General features: G+C 47.1%; 1 protein-coding gene across 6 annotated transcripts in view; it reads right to left on the bottom strand.

Moving 5' to 3' along the window:
* NGEF (neuronal guanine nucleotide exchange factor) overlaps nt 1–18,472 on the bottom strand; it is a 118,222-nt gene that overhangs the window by 17,461 nt on the left and 82,289 nt on the right. For all 6 annotated transcript variants that reach the window (XM_053598318.1, XM_053598319.1, XM_053598321.1 and 3 more), the window contains one exon: nt 17,938–18,242. In XM_053598318.1, coding sequence (XP_053454293.1) covers nt 17,938–18,242 — 305 coding nt within the window. The remainder of the gene's footprint in view (nt 1–17,937; nt 18,243–18,472) is intronic.

The raw sequence follows: 18,472 nt of genomic DNA on the forward strand, positions 1-18,472 counted from the left end.
GAGCAGTGGAGAGAGTGAGCAGAGGTGACACGCATTGGGGGGGTGAGGCGTGTAGGAGCAGTGGAGAGAGTGAGCAGAGGTGACACGCATTGGGGGGGTGAGGCGTGTAGGAGCAGTGGAGAGAGTGAGCAGAGGTGACACGCATTGGGGGGGTGAGGCGTGTGAGGAGCAGTGGAGAGAGTGAGCAGAGGTGACACGCATTGGGGTGTGAGGCGTGTGAGGAGCAGTGGAGAGAGTGAGCAGAGGTGACACGCATTGGGGTGTGAGGCGTGTGAGGAGCAGTGGAGAGAGTGAGCAGAGGTGACACGCATTGGGGGGGTGAGGCGTGTGAGGAGCAGTGGAGAGAGTGAGCAGAAGTGACACGCATTGGGGGGGTGAGGCATGTAGGAGCAGTGGAGAGAGTGAGCAGAGGTGACACGCATTGGGGGGGTGAGGCGTGTGAGGAGCAGTGGAGAGAGTGAGCAGAGGTGACACGCATTGGGGGGGTGAGGCGTGCTGAGGGGCAGCCACTGGGACGGGCACGCACGTGAGCGGGAGTGTGTGAATGGGGGTATGTATGTGTGTGCACACGAATGGGTGTATGTGACTGTGTAGATGTGTGCGCATGAATGTGTGTGAATGAGTGTATGTATGTGTATGTGTACATGAATGGGTGACGTGTATGAATGTGTGTGTGAATATGTGTTTGTGAATGGGTGTGAACGGGTGTATGCACGTATGTAAATGTGTGTGCATGTGAATAGGTCATGCGTGTGAGTGCAGCTGTGTGTGGGGGTGTTCACCTGTGTGTGCATGTGAGTGTAGCTGTGTGAGCATGGCTTTGTGTGTGTGAGGGTGAGAGTGTGGGGTGTGAAGTGTGTGTGGGAATGGGTGTTACATGTGAGTGTGAGTGTGGCTGTGTGTCAGTGTGGGGTGTGTGTGTGCATGAGTGAGTGTGATTCTGTGAGTGTGTACATGTGTGAGTGGGTATGTGACTGAGTGAATGTGGGGGTATGCATATGGGGTATGAGTGTGAACATGTGTATGTGTGTGAGTGTGCAAGTGTTAGGTGTGAGTGTGAGCCTCCAATGCAGGGAGCTCATTCTGCTGGGTGGTGGAGCTGTGTGGCCCCCAAACCCTGGTGGCACTGCTTCCTCAGTCCTCACTGCTGCTGGCACACAGGCACAGCGTGTCTTCAGGGAACCCTCACTTACAATGACTCCCGACTGGAGGACTCCCAGCTAGGTCTCCGAATGGCACTCCAAGGTCTTGACTATTCTGTTTGGCATCTGCCAATAATCATTTGCTGGTTTTCCTGCCTCTGTCCATTCCTGCCCTGGGTTCCTTGTGAGGAATAAACCCATCAGCTCTGGATGAGGCCAGGCCTGGCCCCATCCCAGTGGCTTTGCCATTGGTAAGGGCCATGGTGTGCCTGGCGTCCACTATGGGCGGCTGAGCAGCTGACAGGCTGAGGCCTGGCCTTGGGAGTTAGCCAGCACTTCTGCCTTTGGTGAGAATTCTTAATCCTTCCAGGGGTCCTCAAACTTTTTAAACAGGGGGCCAGTTCATTGTCCCTCAGACCATTGGAAGGCCGGACTATAGTTTAAAAAAAAAAAAAAACTATGAACAAATTCCTACGCACACTGCACATATCTTATTTTGAAGTTAAAAAACAAAACGGGAACAAATACAATCACACCACCACATGTGGCCCGCGGGCCGTAGTTTGAGGACCCCTGTAAGCCTTAGTTTCCTCAGGTGCAAAATGGGAACAACAGTCCCTGGCCTGCCCAGCTGTTGTCAGGAAGTGAGGTACACAATGGAAAGTGCTCAGTCTGCGGCCAGCCATCTCAAAGCACCCGGCAGATGCTCTGAGGTTGGGCTGATCCATATCTGCGTGCTATCCTCACTCTGGCCAGAGGGGCCAAGGAGGGCCTGTCTCAAGAGGGCCCACTGGGATGCCAGAGTAGAGGTGGGGGTGGGAACCTCTAGGGAGCCGCCACTGCAGGGCCCAGTGAGGCCACCAGGCTCTGACTCACATTCTCTGGCCCATGTCCCTCTGCCATAGCAGGGCAGGACTGAGGATGGGCCAGAATCTCACAGCCCAGCTGGTCCCCCAGCCAGCCTGTGGGGGAGAAGACACGCCCGCCTCCCATCAGGGCACCCCCAGCCCACCACCTTGAAGCTCAGGAAGTGCCTGGTTGTATTTGTACTGTAAATGTAGATTTTTCTCTGGCTGACACCATGGAGCATCTCAGATGACTGGGGTTAGCCTCAGTGAGGGGGGCGTCTCCCTCACTCTTCAATGCTGAGAGACTCCCAAGACTGGAGACCCCAGGTCAGCACCCAGCCTGCTGAGTGGAGAGTACCCACAGAACCCTGGTCAGCACCCAGCCCGCTGAGTGGGGAGTACCCACAGAATCCAGGTCAGCACCCAGCCCGCTGAGTGGGGAGTACCCACAGAACCCAGGTCAGCACCCAGCCCGCTGAGTGGAGAGTACCCACAGAACCCTGGTCAGCACCCAGCCCGCTGAGTGGGGAGTACCCACAGAACCCTGGTCAGCACCCAGCCCGCTGAGTGGGGAGTACCCACAGAACCCAGGTCAGCACCCAGCCCGCTGAGTGGGGAGTACCCACAGAACCCAGGTCAGCACCCAGCCCGCTGAGTGGGGAGTACCCACAGAACCCAGGTCAGCACCCAGCCCGCTGAGTGGGGAGTACCCACAGAACCCAGGTCAGCACCCAGCCCGCTGAGTGGGGAGTACCCACAGAACCCAGGTCAGCACCCAGCCCGCTGAGTGGGGAGTACCCACAGAACCCAGGTCAGCACCCAGCCCGCTGAGTGGGGAGTACCCACAGAAGCATGCAGAGCTAAGCTGCCCCTGGGGGTCTGGGACCAGGGCCTGAGTGAGGCCTGGCGAGCAGGGCACAAGGGCTGCTTTGTGTTGGGGACATCGCACAGCCTCAGGACTGGCCAGGTGCCTAGGGCCCCCAGGACCACCCTTTTCAAGTAACACATTCGAGAAAACAAAGGAGACCCCTGATGTCTCAGCAAGTGGACAGGAAAGAGGCAGTGGGGACACCAAGAAAGTTGGGAGGAACCAACCCACTAAAACAGAGGAAGGCCGAACAACCTGCCCTAACACACAAAGAGCACTGTACTTTGTATATTATTTACTTGTAAATTTACAAGGTTTTTTTTTGTTGTTGTTTGTTTTTTCAGTTTTTGGCTGGAGCTGGTTTTGAACCCACCACCTCCGGCATTTGGGGCCGGCGGCCTACTCCTTTGAGCCACAGGTGCTGCCCTTGCAAGATTTTATTATTGACAGTGTATTGCTGTGCTGCCCAGTCTGGAGTGTAGTGGTGTGATCATAGCTTACTTCAACCTCAAATTCTTGGGCTCAAGTAAACCTACTGTCTCAAGCCTCCAGAGTAGCTGGGACTACCTGCAGGCATATGCCACTATCCCCAGCTAAGTGTCTAATTTTTTTTTTTTTTTTGAGACAGAGTCTCACTTTGTTGCCCTCGGTAGAATGCTGTGGCATCATAGCTCACAGCAACCTCCAGCTCTTGGGCTTAGGCGATTCTCTTGCCTCAGCCTCCGGAGTAGCTGGGATTACAGGTGCCCACCACAATACCCAGCTATTTTTTTTTTTTGTTGTTATTGCAGTTTGGCTGGGGCCGGGTCTGAACCCGCTACTCACTGAGCGCCGGTGCCCTACTCACTGAGCCACAGGCACTGCTCAGTTTTTTTTCTTTTTTTGCAGTTTTGGCCGGGGCTGGGTTTGAACCCGCCACCTCCGGCATATGGGGCCTGTGCCCTACTCCTTTGAGCCACAGGCGCCGCCCTTTTATTTTTCAATGTAGAGATGGGAGTCTCACTCTTCTGCCCAGGCTGGTCTCAAACTTCTAGCCCCAACCGATCCTCTTACCTCTCCCTCCCAAAGCACTGAGATTATAGGTGTGAGCCACCACTCCTGGGCAGGATGCTGTACTCGTAAAAACTCAGTTTATTGGCCTCTAAGTGCCCGACTTAAGATGACCCAGCTTGTCTTGCAGTTTATTGTCAAACAGGCCCTCACTCTCTGGCCAGCCAAGCTCGCCTTATGTAACCCCTTAATCCTGCACCTACATTCCCACTGCTATCAGTCCTGTGATCTCCCACCTTCAGCAGAGCTCAAGGCTGGACAACTTCTCCAGCTGGCGCTCTACCACCTGTCCCACAACCCAGGGTCTCTGTGGCACTCTTTCCCGTTGTGCACGCTACCCTGATTTGGACTGGTGTCTGGCTTCCCCAACCTCTGTGTTAACAAACCACGGCTGTCTTTGATGCTATGATCTTTGGTATGTGATGAAGCCGTTGGCCTGAGTCACCAGGGTGATCTCTGCAGGGGTCAGAGCTGAAGGCCGGCAGACCAAGGACTCAGAGAAGCCCCGGGTTTACTGGCCACCTGCTACCTTCCTCGCAGCCCGGGTCTGGGAGCCCTCTCGCATCTACCTGAGTGCCAGACCCTCCCAGACAGATGCACTATCCCAGGGTGTTGGTCTGAGCTCCCATCTGTGCCCCCCAGGGAAGAATAGAATGGATCCCCACTGGTCATGGACCAGACTGTGTTCCTGCAAATTCTCACGCTGAAGCTCTAACCCCTGACATGCCTGTATCTGGGGATAGGGCTCTTAGGGTGGTAAGACCCCAGGGTTTGTGTCCCTCTAAGAGGCAGAGACACCGGGCGTCTCTGTGGAGGGAAGGGAAGGCCATGTGAGGACACCTCGAGAAATGCCAAGGAGGGAGCCCTCCCCGAAAACCAGCCTGGCTGGCATCTCGTCCTGGGGCCTCCAGCCTCTGGGACTGTGGAACAGTGAAGTCACACTATCTAAGCCTTCCTGTCTGGGGTCTTCTGTGACAGCAGCCTTTATAAGCTGACAGCACCTGAGCTCCCCCTAGTTCCCAGAACTCTGTCCCTCCTCATCCTCAGGGTGGGTCGTGCAGTCCTCCTGACAGGGGCAGAGTCCACAAACTCGTAAGAGTTAACCAGGCAAAAAGGAGGAAAAGGTCACTGTTTCTCAATGCAGTCTCCTGGCTGGTAACCACAACCACATTTGTTAAAATGCAGATTCTCGGGCCCTCCCCAGACACACCAATAACCTGTCTTTTATCAGGATGTCCCGGCAATTCCGAGGCACGCCAGAGCGGAGGAGCCCTGGTGTCCAGAGCCTCTGTGAGATCTTCCCCTTTGCATGTGTCGCCCAAGTTCTAAGCCTGAGGGATGTCAGCACAGGCCTGCCTGCTCTCTCCCGCCTCTCCCAGCAGCCACCCAGGATCCACAGCCTCACTCTGCAAACACTGCTTCTCCCCAGGACAGCCCACAGCTGCCACCAAGTGGACTCGTTCCTGTGGCTGGCACAGTCATTTGTACTCTACAGGCATCTGGGATCACAGAAGTGACTTCAAATGCTTCTAGTTAAGAAGAAACTCCTAAAAGCATATCTTTCTTTTGCGAACAACGATGACAGAGTCCAACTCCTGAGCCCGTGCCCTGACTTGCCATAGCAGGGTCGCCAGTGAATTCGGGAAACGCCAAAAAGGGCTGGACCTAGTGGTGTGAGCAGCACAAGCCCAGGCGGAGGCCCCTTTGGCTCAGAGAGCTGGTTGTGCAACGGGGAGTGACAACTACCTCCTCACGTGGCTGAGAGACCAGAGGGAGTCACATCTTAAACACAGCATGGGGTGCAGGCCGGGGGGTGGTGGTGGTGAGGGGAGAGGCAGCTGTTCCTCCCCCCAGCAGTCCAAACCTCAGTGCTCACAGTGGTCACCACTGTTGCCTCCAGATGACTTGGTTAGTAAAATCATTTGCTAAAGAGTTTACACTGAAATAGGTAAGTGTAAATGAAAATATGATTAGTCTCACATTAAGAGAAATGTATACTAAAGCCTTCATGAGATACCATTTTGACCTGGCACACTGGGTCAAGCCATAATAATTGGGACCATGTTGGCAGTAGGGAACATGTTCACTCATCCATGTGGATGGAGGATGAAGATAATTAAGCAATAGTTCAATAGTTTCTTAATTATTATTGTTTTTTTAGAGACAGGGTCTCATTCTGCTGTCCAGGCTGGAGTGCAGTGGCATCATCATAGCTCACTGCAACCTCAAACTTCTGAGCTCAAGCAATCCTCCTGCCTTAGCCTCCTGAGTAGCCAGAACTATAGGTGCCCAGCACAAGGCCAGGCTAAGTTTTCTACTTTTCATAGAGATGAGGTCTTGCTATGTTGCCCAGACTGGTCTTGAACTTCTGAACTCAAGCTGTCCTCCTGCCTCGGACTCCCAAATTGTTGAGATTACAGATGTGAACCACCGAACCTAGCCTCAAAATTTAAAAAACATTCAACCTTTGATCCAATTCCACATAACAATTCCCATAGTATTCCACTATGTGGATGGTCAATCTTGTATTATTATAAATAATGCTGCAATGAACATCCTTGGTACCCGGCATTTCTAATTGCAAATGTTCATTAATGGGACTGTTTTCTAAATGATGGAACATCTAAACAGTGAACTCTACAAAGCTGCAAACAAATGAGGGTGCTCGAGTAGGAGTGATACAAAAAGATATGATAAACATTGCTGAGTGGGAAAAAGCAGGGCCACGTGCACAGGAGTTTACCATCTGTGCTCACCACACACGCACACAGGCTCTAAATAAGTGTCCAAGGAGGGACCTGGGTGGCTTGGGGACAGGAGTGGGAAAGAGACTTTCTATCACTGCTGATCTTTTCATTCCTTTTTTTATAGACAGAGTCTCACTCTATCTGGTGTCATAGCTCACAGCAACCTCCAACTCCTGGGCTCATGCGATCCTCCTGCCTCAGCCTCCCGAGTAGCCAGTACTACAAGCATGTACCTCAATACCCAGGTAATTTTTCTGTTTTTAGTAGAGATAGGGTCTTGCTCTTGCTCAGGCTGTTTTCAAACTCCTGAGCTCAAGTGATCCACCAGACTCGTCTTATCCTAGGGCTTTTGAGCCACTGTGTCTGGCCAGTGTTTACTTTCTGAATCAGACAGGCCAGGAGATATCTGATGTTCTAGGTGATGGTTACTGTTCCCCTCAAAGCATGTCCTCTCCTGATTTAGGCTCTTTTGCTGAATTGTTAAGGTTAATCCTCAAGAGACAAATGCATGGTTCAGAGAGCATTAGTAGATAAAATAATAAATCACAAGTCCATCATATTAAAAACCCTCTCATAATTTCCTTCTAAAGTGGATAGTTTTCTTTTGGGGGAAGAAGAAAAGTAAATACATGTAAGTTCTAAGTTGTTAAAATAGGTTGAGGAGCAACAAATACCATTCTGATGTCAGAGGCTGCACAGGCTCAGAGCATGTGGCGTGTTACATCACTCTTAATAGACCACGGTGAGGCCTGCACAGGGCGACTGCCGGGTCCCTCCCTTCTGGTTTCCTGGCAGGTGAAGCTGCCAGTCCTGTCTGGGCACGTGGGGGCCCTGCCACCACCCCAAGCAACAGCCTGGGAGGCCGCCCGTGAGCGTGTGCACACACACGCCTGTCTCCTGGGACACAGTATCATTCCCTGCTCACTTTTCAAGCTCTACACACCGAGCCCACTGAGATTGGGGAACCCCTGGTGAGCCCATCTTTCTCCATCTCCTTTGCGGGAACAGGTTCCTGCATATGCTGGAGACACAACCAGGCCACTGAAGGAGTGGCCGCCCCGGCACCTCCAGTTTCTCCTTTATTTCTCCAGACACGAGTGCCAGGCCTGAGCAGCTTGGCCAGGCGATGCACCCCAGCTGAGAACCGGCCCCCTGCAGTTGTCTTCTGGCCTCCGTGCTCTTCATTCTCCTTCTGGACAATTCTCTGTTGCACCACTTCCCACCATGTTTCAGAAAAGCCTACTGGCCTTCCCCATTGGGATCCTCTACCCTTTCTACACTTGCCTCCTTCACAACTTTTAATTTGAAACTACGGCTGATTATTTTCTCAAACTGTTGAGTCTTCAAATAGCAACTCAGACCCAAAGAAGGGTGGGAACCAAGAGCTTTACAACAAGTTATAAAACAAAAACTAAACTGAGAAAATCCTAGTCCATAACCCTCTCCAACTTCAGCTACCTAATTTTTACTTAAAATTTTTACTTAAAAGGGGGGAAAACCCACTACAGTATTTTGTTTCTAGATCCTGGTTCTTCTACAACTGATTGAGACTTAGGCCTTCCAAAAGACCATCACGGGAGGGTGTTTTCCTTGTGTGAGCAGCAATCCGTCTTGTCCTGCTGCTTTTGTAGCTAGAGAAGAAAAGATGTTCTGACAACAGATGAGCTGGCAGCACCAGTTGCCTGCCTGGCTTTGACAAATAGAATGAAGAAAAGACCTAATCCAGAAGTCACTGATTTGGAACAATCTGAAGACCTCAATTTTATGTCCCTTATCAGATTTTAACAAAATAGAAGCACATAGGGCTTTTGAAGAATAAATACGAAAAGTCAGAATATAAAATCTCAGAGCAAGACCCGCTGGAGTCCCGTGCAGATTGTTCACTACTAGATGTAACAATATTGTGCCAGTAGGTCATTCTCAGTTATTTAAAAATATTTATATCTGATCCATTGGAATAGCAAAAATGTACTTGAAAAGTAAGAATCTTTAGTTCTATGACCATTCTACCAGAGATGTAACGTTCTATTTTGCTTTTAAAAAACTTTATATGTCGGGCGGCGCCTATGGCTCAGTGAGTAGGGCGCCGGCCCCATATGCCGAGGGTGGAGGGTTCAAACCCAGCCCCAGCCAAACTGCAATAAAAAAATAGCCGGGCATTGTGGCGGGCGCCTGTAGTACCAGCTGCTCGGGAGGCTGAGGCAAGAGAATCGCGTAAGCCCAAGAGTAGAGGTTGCTGTGAGCCATGTGACGCCACGGCACTCTACCTGAGGGCAGTACAGTGAGACTCTGTCTCTACAAAAAAAAAAAAAAAAAACTTTATATGTCATGAATATTTGTCTTATTTCGTTCTTTGAAAGCACTTTTTTAAATGTTTGTGTATATAGCTGTATGCCACGTGGACCCTACTAAACAATTCCCTTATCATTAAGCATTTAGGTTTCTCCCCTGCATTTTTCTCCCAATTTCTACTGGGATGAACATCCTAATTAACAAATATTTTGGTGCAGGCCTGATTATTCTGCAAGGTAAGTATCTAGAAACAAATCCCAGAGAGTGTACAAATATATTCTTACTAGTTTTGGTACAAATATCCCCTCCCTAGCAGGTCTATTTGAGAGCGCAGATTTAAAAATTCCCCCAACACCAGACTTTAAACACATCTATTTAGAAGTCACTCTCATTTGGAAAAGCAGAAGAGAATAGTAGCTCGATGTTGCTCTAGTCTGTACGTCTTTGATTACAGCGAGTAATCAAAGCGAGTTTGATCTTTTTTCTTTTCATTAACTCACTGGCCAGTCTTCTATGCAAACTGCTTTGCCCTCTTTCTTTGGGTGCTCACCTTTCTCTTACTGATAGAGCTTTCTTTCTCCTTGATTGAGATCTGGGTTTTGCCAATATATATGAAAACAACTAATTTTTATACATTTATTTTATAACGAGCCACCTCCGGGAACTGTCTCATTAGATTCAGCACTTTCGCTTGGCTCCTTCGGGTTTTCCAAGTAGGCGACCGTCACTGGCAGGCAAGGATGGCTCTGATTCTCCTGCTTTATGTCTTTCTCTCTCTCTCCTTTCCTTGGCTCACTGCCCGGGCTAGAGCTTCCAGAGCAACGTGGAATAGTGTCAGCTAGCATTGTGTTCTGCCTTCACCACCACAAACCATTCTTTGGTAAGTATGATGTTGGTTCTAGATTTGAGATATTCTTTTTGTGTGTGTGTGTGTGGTTTTTTTGGCCGGGGCTGGGTTTGAACCCGCCACCTCCAGCATATGGGGCTAGTGCCCTACCCCTTTGAGCCACAGACGCCACCCTGAGATATTCTTTATAAATCTCAAAAAGTATCCTTCTGAGTTTTATTTAGGTAGTAATAAACACTGATACCTCTTTCATCCTCTTTGAAGATCAGCGCACTTTTCTCCTCTGGTCTATGCATATAACAAATTTAGGTTCCCAAACATCCAAATATTACATCATCTTTGGATTAATGCATACTTGTTCAATATATATTATTTATTTAATCTACCTCCAGCTTTGATTTATTTATATGGTATGCAATTTTTTAATCTTAATTCACAGTGAGCTAGATCTATGTTTCAATTTTGGGGGTGGGTGGGTAGTACTTATTTCATTAGGTTGAACAAAAATTGAAGACATTCAACCCTTTTGATACTTTACTTTTTAAACTATCATGCACTAAAATAGACTTCTGAAGGGTACAGTCCTGTGAATTATAACACAATGTGTAGATTCATGTAACCTACACCACAACCAGGATACTCAAAGTTCCTTCACTTCACCAAACTCCTGCTCTCATCACAGTGTCCCCCAACCCCCTAGCTCCTGGCAACCACTGATCTGTTTTCCAACACCAGCTTGGTCGTTTTCAGAATGTCATATAAATAGTACCACATGTCCCCTTGCTGATTTCTTTTACTCAGCAACTTGCCTTTAAGATTTATGCAAGTTGCTGCATGTGTCAATGGTTTGTTCCTTTTTGTTGCTTACTATGCGGTTGTAAGTATGTACCAGTGTCTCTGTTAAAGTACATTTGGGCTGTTTCCAGGTTTTGACAATTATGAATAAACATTCATGTGTATGTTTTTTTCTGTGAACACCAGTTTTTATTTCTGTAGGGCAGTGGTGCTCAATCAGGAGCAATTCTACCCCCAGTGGACATTCAGCTGGGTCTAGACACAATTGTGGTTGTCATGACTGGGGGCACAGATGCTACTGGCATCTTGTGGATAGCAGCCAGGAAGACCCTGGGATTATTTAGAAGTATGTTCATGTCCAAGTGTTAGATTTCATTATCTTTGTTATTGATTTCTAGTTTAGTTCCATCAGGGTCAGAGAACATACTTTGTATGACTTCAATTATTTTACATTCGCTAAGGGGCATTCTGTTCTATGTGGTGATGGCTCTGTGTGCACTTGAAAACAAAAGTGCATTCTGCACCATTGGGCACAGTGTTCTATAAATAGTTACTAGTTCTGTTTGGTGATGGTGGTTAGTTCTTCTACTGATTTAGTGATTTTAGTTCTATTGATTACTGAGGGGGGAGTGTTCTTGACTTTGTGTGTGTGTATACACAAACACGCATATCTGTACTTCTATTTTACCTGTGGATTAAAAATGTCTGTATGTGTTATGTGCTCTAATTATTATATTTGGTTATCAACATTTCTCTTTTCCATGCTTTAGACCACTACTGCCCAGAGTGGCCACCTGGATTTGTAAATAAAGTTCTACTGGAACACATTTCTTTGCATATCATTTCTGGTTGACATCACGCTGCAGTGGCAGGTTGAGTGGTTTTGAAAGAAACGGTATGTCTTGCAAAGCCTGAAATATTTATTGTTTGGTCTTTTAAGAGGAGGTTTGATGATGTCTGCTCTGGACTTGCACCAGCCACTAGAGCAGCAGCATGTGGCTGAACAGATGTTGCTTTAAATTGACTAAAATTAAACCCTTCATTCCTTAGTTACACTAAGCATGATTCAAATGCTCAACAGCCACATGTGGCCATTGGTGACACAGATGCAGGACATTTCCACCATCGTAGGAAGTCCTACTGGCCAGCACTGCTGTCACTTAGTCTCTGTAATAGGAGACTTTTCTGGGCTTTGAACATTAGTCATCTGGCACAACATCTCTGTTGCAGGTGATTTTTTTTGCTCACTGGTATATTTCTGCATTTTCAAAATTTCTATTTTTGAGTTGATTTTTGGCAGCTTGCATTTTCCTAGAAAATCATCCATCTCATCAAAGCTTTTACACAATATCTTGTAGAGCCTCTAACCTACCTGTGCTCCTTCTGAGGGTGTCTGTGGTATGTTTTCACCTAAGGTCTCAAGCTGACATCTTAGAAGTTCAGTTAATTTGGCATTTGTCCCTTTCATGTCTTTGAATTCTTTGAACTTTGGTGTGCATTTTACATGCACGGCGCCTCTCAATTGGACTCAGCACACATGAAATGTTCAGCAGCCACATGGGTGGCAGAGCTTTAAAGAGTACCAAGTTCAATAAAAATATTTTCAATCAATCTGATTTACCCCCCAATTCCCTATGTTCCTACTGTGTCACATTCCCATAAAACAGTGGCGTGCATGTGGCCACGGCTGCTCTCGTTTCTGACAGAGTCTGTGCTATTTTGCTGTCCTGTTCCAAAACATTCGCAACTGTTACCTTTTCATTGTAAAGTGTGACTCTTGGAAATCACCTTTCTTTCTTTCTTTTTTTTTTTTTGTAGAGACAGAGTGTCACTGTACTGCCCTCGGGTAGAGTGCCGTGGCGTCACACAGCTCACAGCAACCTCTAACTCTTGGGCTTACGCGATTCTCTTGCCTCAGCCTCCCTGTGGCTCAGTGAGTAGGGCACCGGCCCCATGTGCCGAGGGTGGCGGGTTCAAACCCAGCCCCGGCCAAACTGCAACAACAAAAAAAATAGCCGGGCGTTGTGGCAGGTGCCTGTAGTCCCAGCTGCTTGGAAATCACCTTTCTAACCATAAGACACAGTCTCCACAAGATCAGGTTTAAATAATAAAAAACACTGACAGATTTTCTATAGAAAGGAGGAAAGATTTGTATGTGAAAAAAGACCCTACAAAAGGAGAGAGAAGGCGAGTAAGCGCTTGAGCCCGGCCAGCTTCGTGCCAGGCCGCGCCTCCTGCTCCTTACCCGCGCTGCTCATTTTGCAGATGAGAAGTTCAGTAATTCACCCCGGGCCGCGCAGCTAAGGAGTATCAGGGGAGCATCAAACCCCAGCAGTTGGGTGCCAGCGACCATGTGTAGAGCCATCATCTCTATTGCCTGCCCTGTACTATACTGCAGGAAATAACATTTGATAAATATTAAAAAATAATTTATATCCAGAATGTATAAAAAGCTATTCTAAATCAACATGATAAATAGATACCAACAACAAATGTGTACAGGATAAATGTAAACAATCCCATAGCAAAAAGGCAAAAGATAAGAACAGGCAATTGATAGATAAATGGGAACAACCAATAAACATATGAAAAAATGCTCAGAACCACAAGTCCCCAAGCACAGGTGGGATAAGCGCAAGATATCATTCTTCATCCAATAAATGGGAGAGAGCACAGCCCCGCTGTGGTGAGGGGGACTGCCTTTTTTCTTTTTTTTTTTTTTTTTGTAGAGACAGAGTCTCACTGTATCGCCCTCGGGTAGAGTGCCGTGGTGTCACACGGCTCACAGCAACCTCTAACTCTTGTGCTTACGCGATGCTCTTGCCTCAGCCTCCCGAGCAGCTGGGACTACAGGCGCCCGCCACAACGCCCGGCTATTTTTTTGTTGCAGTTTGGCCCGGGCTGGGTTTGAACCTGCCACCCTCGGCATATGGGGCCGGCACCCTACTCACTGAGCCACAGGCGCCGCCCGGGCCTGCCTTTTAGAATGGCAATTTGGTGGTCTCCACCACCATTTAAAAGGTAATTCATTTTCAATAGCAGTTCCCTTTCCAGGCATCTATCCTACAGCCATGGTCCCCTGTGAGCGCAAAGATGTGCACTCACGGCTCTCCTGAGCACCTCCACCAGCCAACCGACCGGGAGTTCACCTGTACTCTCTGTGGCCCCCTATGGCTCCGGGCAGCCACCTGCGGTGCTTCTCACCCCCTGGGGGTTGTGCACAGACTGTCACTTGCATTCTTCCTTAAACTTATTCAAGCCAGTTGTACCTGTGATGCAATTATATCATTTAATGATAAAAACCAATGCATTTTCAGTGCCAAGGGAGTTGTTTTTATGAAAACTGAGCTGAAAGCTCTGAAAAGTTCAGGAAAGGCAAATGGCTAAAAACTAGAACCCAAAGCAAACTGCTGCTGAACACTGTGAAGCCAAAACAAGCGTCTAAATTCCCAAACCACATAATGCTTCACGGCTGTGCTTTGTAGGGAAAGATACAGCAGACAAAGCTGGCCACCTAGTGAGAACTGATGATCCAAGAAATGGCCTAGATATGTATATATTGTTTGCACTTTTTAAAACATTGAAAGTGTATTCATCAGCTATTTATTAATTTTAAAACATTCAACAACAAAGCAGTGCCTTTATCAATGGATAAGATACCTTTAACAACATAAAATGACTCCGTTTACTTTGGTGATTTTTTTTTGCCCTGAATTCTACTCTATCTGATTAATAAGACGGGTTTAATTTTCTAATCAATTGGAAATTTCTTTTCTTTTCTTTTCTTTTTTTTTTGCAGTTTTTGGCCGGGGCTGGGTTTGAATCTGCCACCTCTGGCATATGGGCCTGGCAGCCTACTCCCTTGAGCCACAGATGCCGCCCTGGAAATTGCTTTTTTTTTGTCTTGCTCTATTGCCCAGGCTAGAGTGCAGAGGCATCATCACTGCAAACTCATTGTAGCTTTGAACTCCTGGGCTTAAGTGATCTTCCTGCCTCAGCCTCTGGAGTATCTGGAACTATAGGCACTCACCACTATGGCCAGCTAATTCTTTACAATTTTTTTTAAAATTTCATTATCATTATGATACTTTATTGTCTTTTTTTTTTTTGGAGTAATCAATCGGGTTTTATAGATTCATAGAGGATATGTACTTTATAAATTCAAACAGGCAAAATTTTTTATGAAATAACCCATTAGAGTAGGAACAGATTGACCACATTAAATAACACAAGATTTTTTTTTCTGGGACAGCAGAGGACATGCCAATTTATATTTCTTTTTTCTTTCTTTCTTTTTTTTTTTTCCAAGGGGTACTGCTTAGGAGCACATTTTTTTTCTTTTTTTTGTTGTTGTTGGGGATTTCATTGAGGGTACAATAAGCCAGGTTACACTGATTGCATTTGTTAGGTAAAGTCCCTCTTGCAATCATGTCTTGCCCCCAGAAGGTGTGGCACACACCAAGGCCCCACCCCCTCCCTCTTTCCCTCTCTCTGCTTTCCCCCCCACCATAACCTTAATTGTCATTAATTGTCCTCATATCAAAATTGAGTACATAGGATTCATGCTTCTCCATTCTCTTTACAATTTTTTTAAAGATGGGGTCTCACTATGTTGCCCAGGCTGGTCTTGAACTCATGGCCTCAAGTGATCCTCCCACCTCAGCCTCTGAAAGTCCCAGAATTACAAGTGTGAGCCACTGAGCCTGGCAAAATTTTTGTCTTTTAATGGGGGAGTATAAGCAATTTTCATGTAACTGATGTGTTTGCTAAACTCTGCCACCTTATCTTATGCTATTTGTGTGTGTGTGTGTGCTTTTTTCCTGTTTTGCTCTCCTTTTATTACATGGGCCCTTTTTCTCTACTTTTAGCTTCACTTATGTTGTAAAAGATTTATACCATGTTTTTAAGTTCTACCAGGATTTATCTCTAAGTTCTATATCAGAAGTTTCACTTGAAAAACTTCTGATGCAGCCATTACAAAGTGCTGCTTGCAAGACTAAACACTTTCCTGATTTTACTGAGCAGGACACCGAGGTAAACACAAGGTGGCCCTTCAAAAATCAGGTGTTAAGTCTCCATCTTTCTTTAAGGCTGCATAATATTCCATGGTGTACATATACCACAGTTTATTAATCCATTCGTGGATTGATGGGCACTTGGGCTTTTTCTATGACTTAGCAATTGTGAATTGGGCTGCAATAAACATTCTGGTGCAAATATCTTTGTTGTAATGTGATTTTTGGTCTTTTGGGTATATACCTAGTAGAGGAATTATAGGATGTTTACATGGATGGAGCTGGAACATATTCTTGTTAGTAAAATATCTCAAGAATGGAAGAAAAAGTATCCAATGTACTCAGCCCTACTATGAAACTAATTTTTGGCTTTCATATGAAAGCTATAACCCAGTTATAACCTAAGAATATGGGGAATGGGGAGAGGGAGGGGAAGGAGGGGGGAGGATGGGTGGAGGGAGTGTGATAGGTGGGATTACACCTGCGGTGCATCTTACAAGGGTACATGTCAAACTTAGTAAATGTAGAATATAATAGTCTTAACACAATAACTAAGAAAATGCCAGGAAGGCTATATTAACCAGTGTGATGAAAATGTGTCAAACTGTTTATAAAACCAATGTATGGTGCCCCATGATCGCATTAATGTACACAGCTATGATTTAATATTAATTAAAAAAAAACAAAAACAAAAAACAAAAATCAAGTGTTATCAAACCTTCCCCAGTGGCCGATTCATTGAAAAGCCCATCTGTCTTGGTCTCAGACTCAGCTCTCAACCTCAGTCATTAACTCAGTATACAGCTTTTGTGTATTTTGTCTTTTAAACAAAGACAAAACAATGCATAGCAAGAGTGACTACTTCTGTATAATCTAGGGCAGGAGTAGCGGAAGTTAAGGAAGTGCAGGACCTTTGGGGCCATTTCTGCTGTAGGAAGAAGTGCAGGATGGGTGTGAAGGCAGGTGAGTGTGCTTGGGGTTGGGGTGTGAGTGAGGGTGGGAACAGAGCACAGGGTGGCAAGAGAGGACAGATGTGGTGGAATCTGGGTGGAACAAGTGCTGATTGATAGAAACCAAACCTCTTCATTTTTTTTCTTCTGTACCACTTTTAAAATTTCACAATTAGGTGGCGCCCATAGCTCAGTGGATAGGGCGCCGGCCACATACATGGAGGCTGGTGGCTTCGAACCTGGCCTGGGCCAGATAAAACAATAATGGCAACAACAAAAAATAGCCGGGGCTCGGTGTCTGTAGCACAGTGGTTATGGCGCCAGCCACATACACCGAGGCTGGGGGGTTCGGCCTTGGCCTGCTAAACAACAATGACAACCGCAACAAAAAACAGCCAGGTGTTGTGGTGGGCGCTTGTAGTCCCAGCTACTCGGGACGCTGAGGCAAGAGAATCGCTTAAGCCCAAGAGTTTGAGGTTAGCTCTCTATCCAGGGCAACAGCTTGAGACTGTCTCAAAAACAAAAAACAAAAAAAATTCACAATTAACACACATTTGCATACTCATAATTTCTCTCCACCATTCTCCATCTTTACTATTGATCATACTCTTGTTTCTCTGCACCACAAATTTTCCCTCTAATACCCAAATAATCTTTGTTCATCTAAGACAAACAGATTTCTTAGCTGTTTCTGTGACTGGTTAATTTATAATTGATTATTTCTGCCTGCTAGCAACAAACCAATCGGCAACTCCCATGAGTGTGCCCGGCCTAATGGACGGTCAGCTGGGTCTGCCTAGACTAGTGGTTCTCAACCTTCCTAATGCTGCAATGTATTTTCATTGTCAAAAAGGGGTCGCGACCCATAGGTTGAGAACCGCTGAGGGGTGAGAAGCACAGGGTCCAGATTTCTGTACCACTTCAAGGAGAGGTGGGCCAACCGAGGGGCCCTCCTCATTCAAAGTTCAAATGGTCCCAAATAAAGTTGTAGGGTAAGAACACAGGTGCAAAGAAATAGGGCAGATTCTGTCACCCACAGATAACTGGATTACATCACAGTCACAGTGAGCATAACATCATCAGTGTTTCAGCCGTCACACAGAAAGGGAAAACCCAGCAGCAATGATAAAGGGTGTGGGACAACACCATCACACCATCTAATGAAACAGCAGGAACACTCGGTATTGGGGTGGAGCTGTCCTAGTAGGTAACTGAATACTTTTTGTTGCCTATAAAATAGTATTGATTTTTCTGCACGTTCTAGAAATCCTTCTGGTGAACCAGCCTGGGAAGCTGGCTGCCCAGAGGAAGCCTCAGCCCACAGCAGTTGAGGGGAGCATCTGCGTTCCCACGGAAGCTCCCCCACCCCCACCCTGCCCCTACCTCCTGCAGTCTGATCTCCTCCGGCTGCAGAATCTCCAGCACCCCGCTGCTGCGGATCTCAGGCAGATCCTGCCAGAGGTTGAACCTGGAGTGCGGGTTACTGAGCAGGCAGATCTGAGGCAGCGCCTTCCTCTCAGGTGGGCTTGCCAGCTCCTCCTCCTCCTCCTCCTCCTCTTCCTCCTCCTCGGGAGTGTCCTCGCTGGCCAGGGACCCGTCCACATTGCCTTGTAGTTCTGCGTCCTGTTGCCTCCTGGTTTCGATTTCCTGGAGAGTCGATTTATCTCGGTATTCCTGATACAGGAGCCCTGATGTCAAATAGAGTCGGGATAGAGAGAAGAAGGTTTTAGCCCTCATTCCCGATCTCCACATGAAGCTTCGCATCACATCTGAGTGACTGCTTTGCCACACAGCCCAGTGACAGGCTCGGGAATAAATTGCTACCATCTTCATTTCTGGGGAAAGAACAGCGTGTGTAAGTTGCTTCTAGCAAATAAAGAAACTCCTAAACAAATTGAAAATTCCCTCACACAGAGAA

Source organism: Nycticebus coucang, chromosome 7 (assembly GCF_027406575.1).
Source record: "Nycticebus coucang isolate mNycCou1 chromosome 7, mNycCou1.pri, whole genome shotgun sequence".
In the NCBI taxonomy this organism is placed as follows: Eukaryota; Metazoa; Chordata; class Mammalia; order Primates; family Lorisidae; genus Nycticebus; species Nycticebus coucang.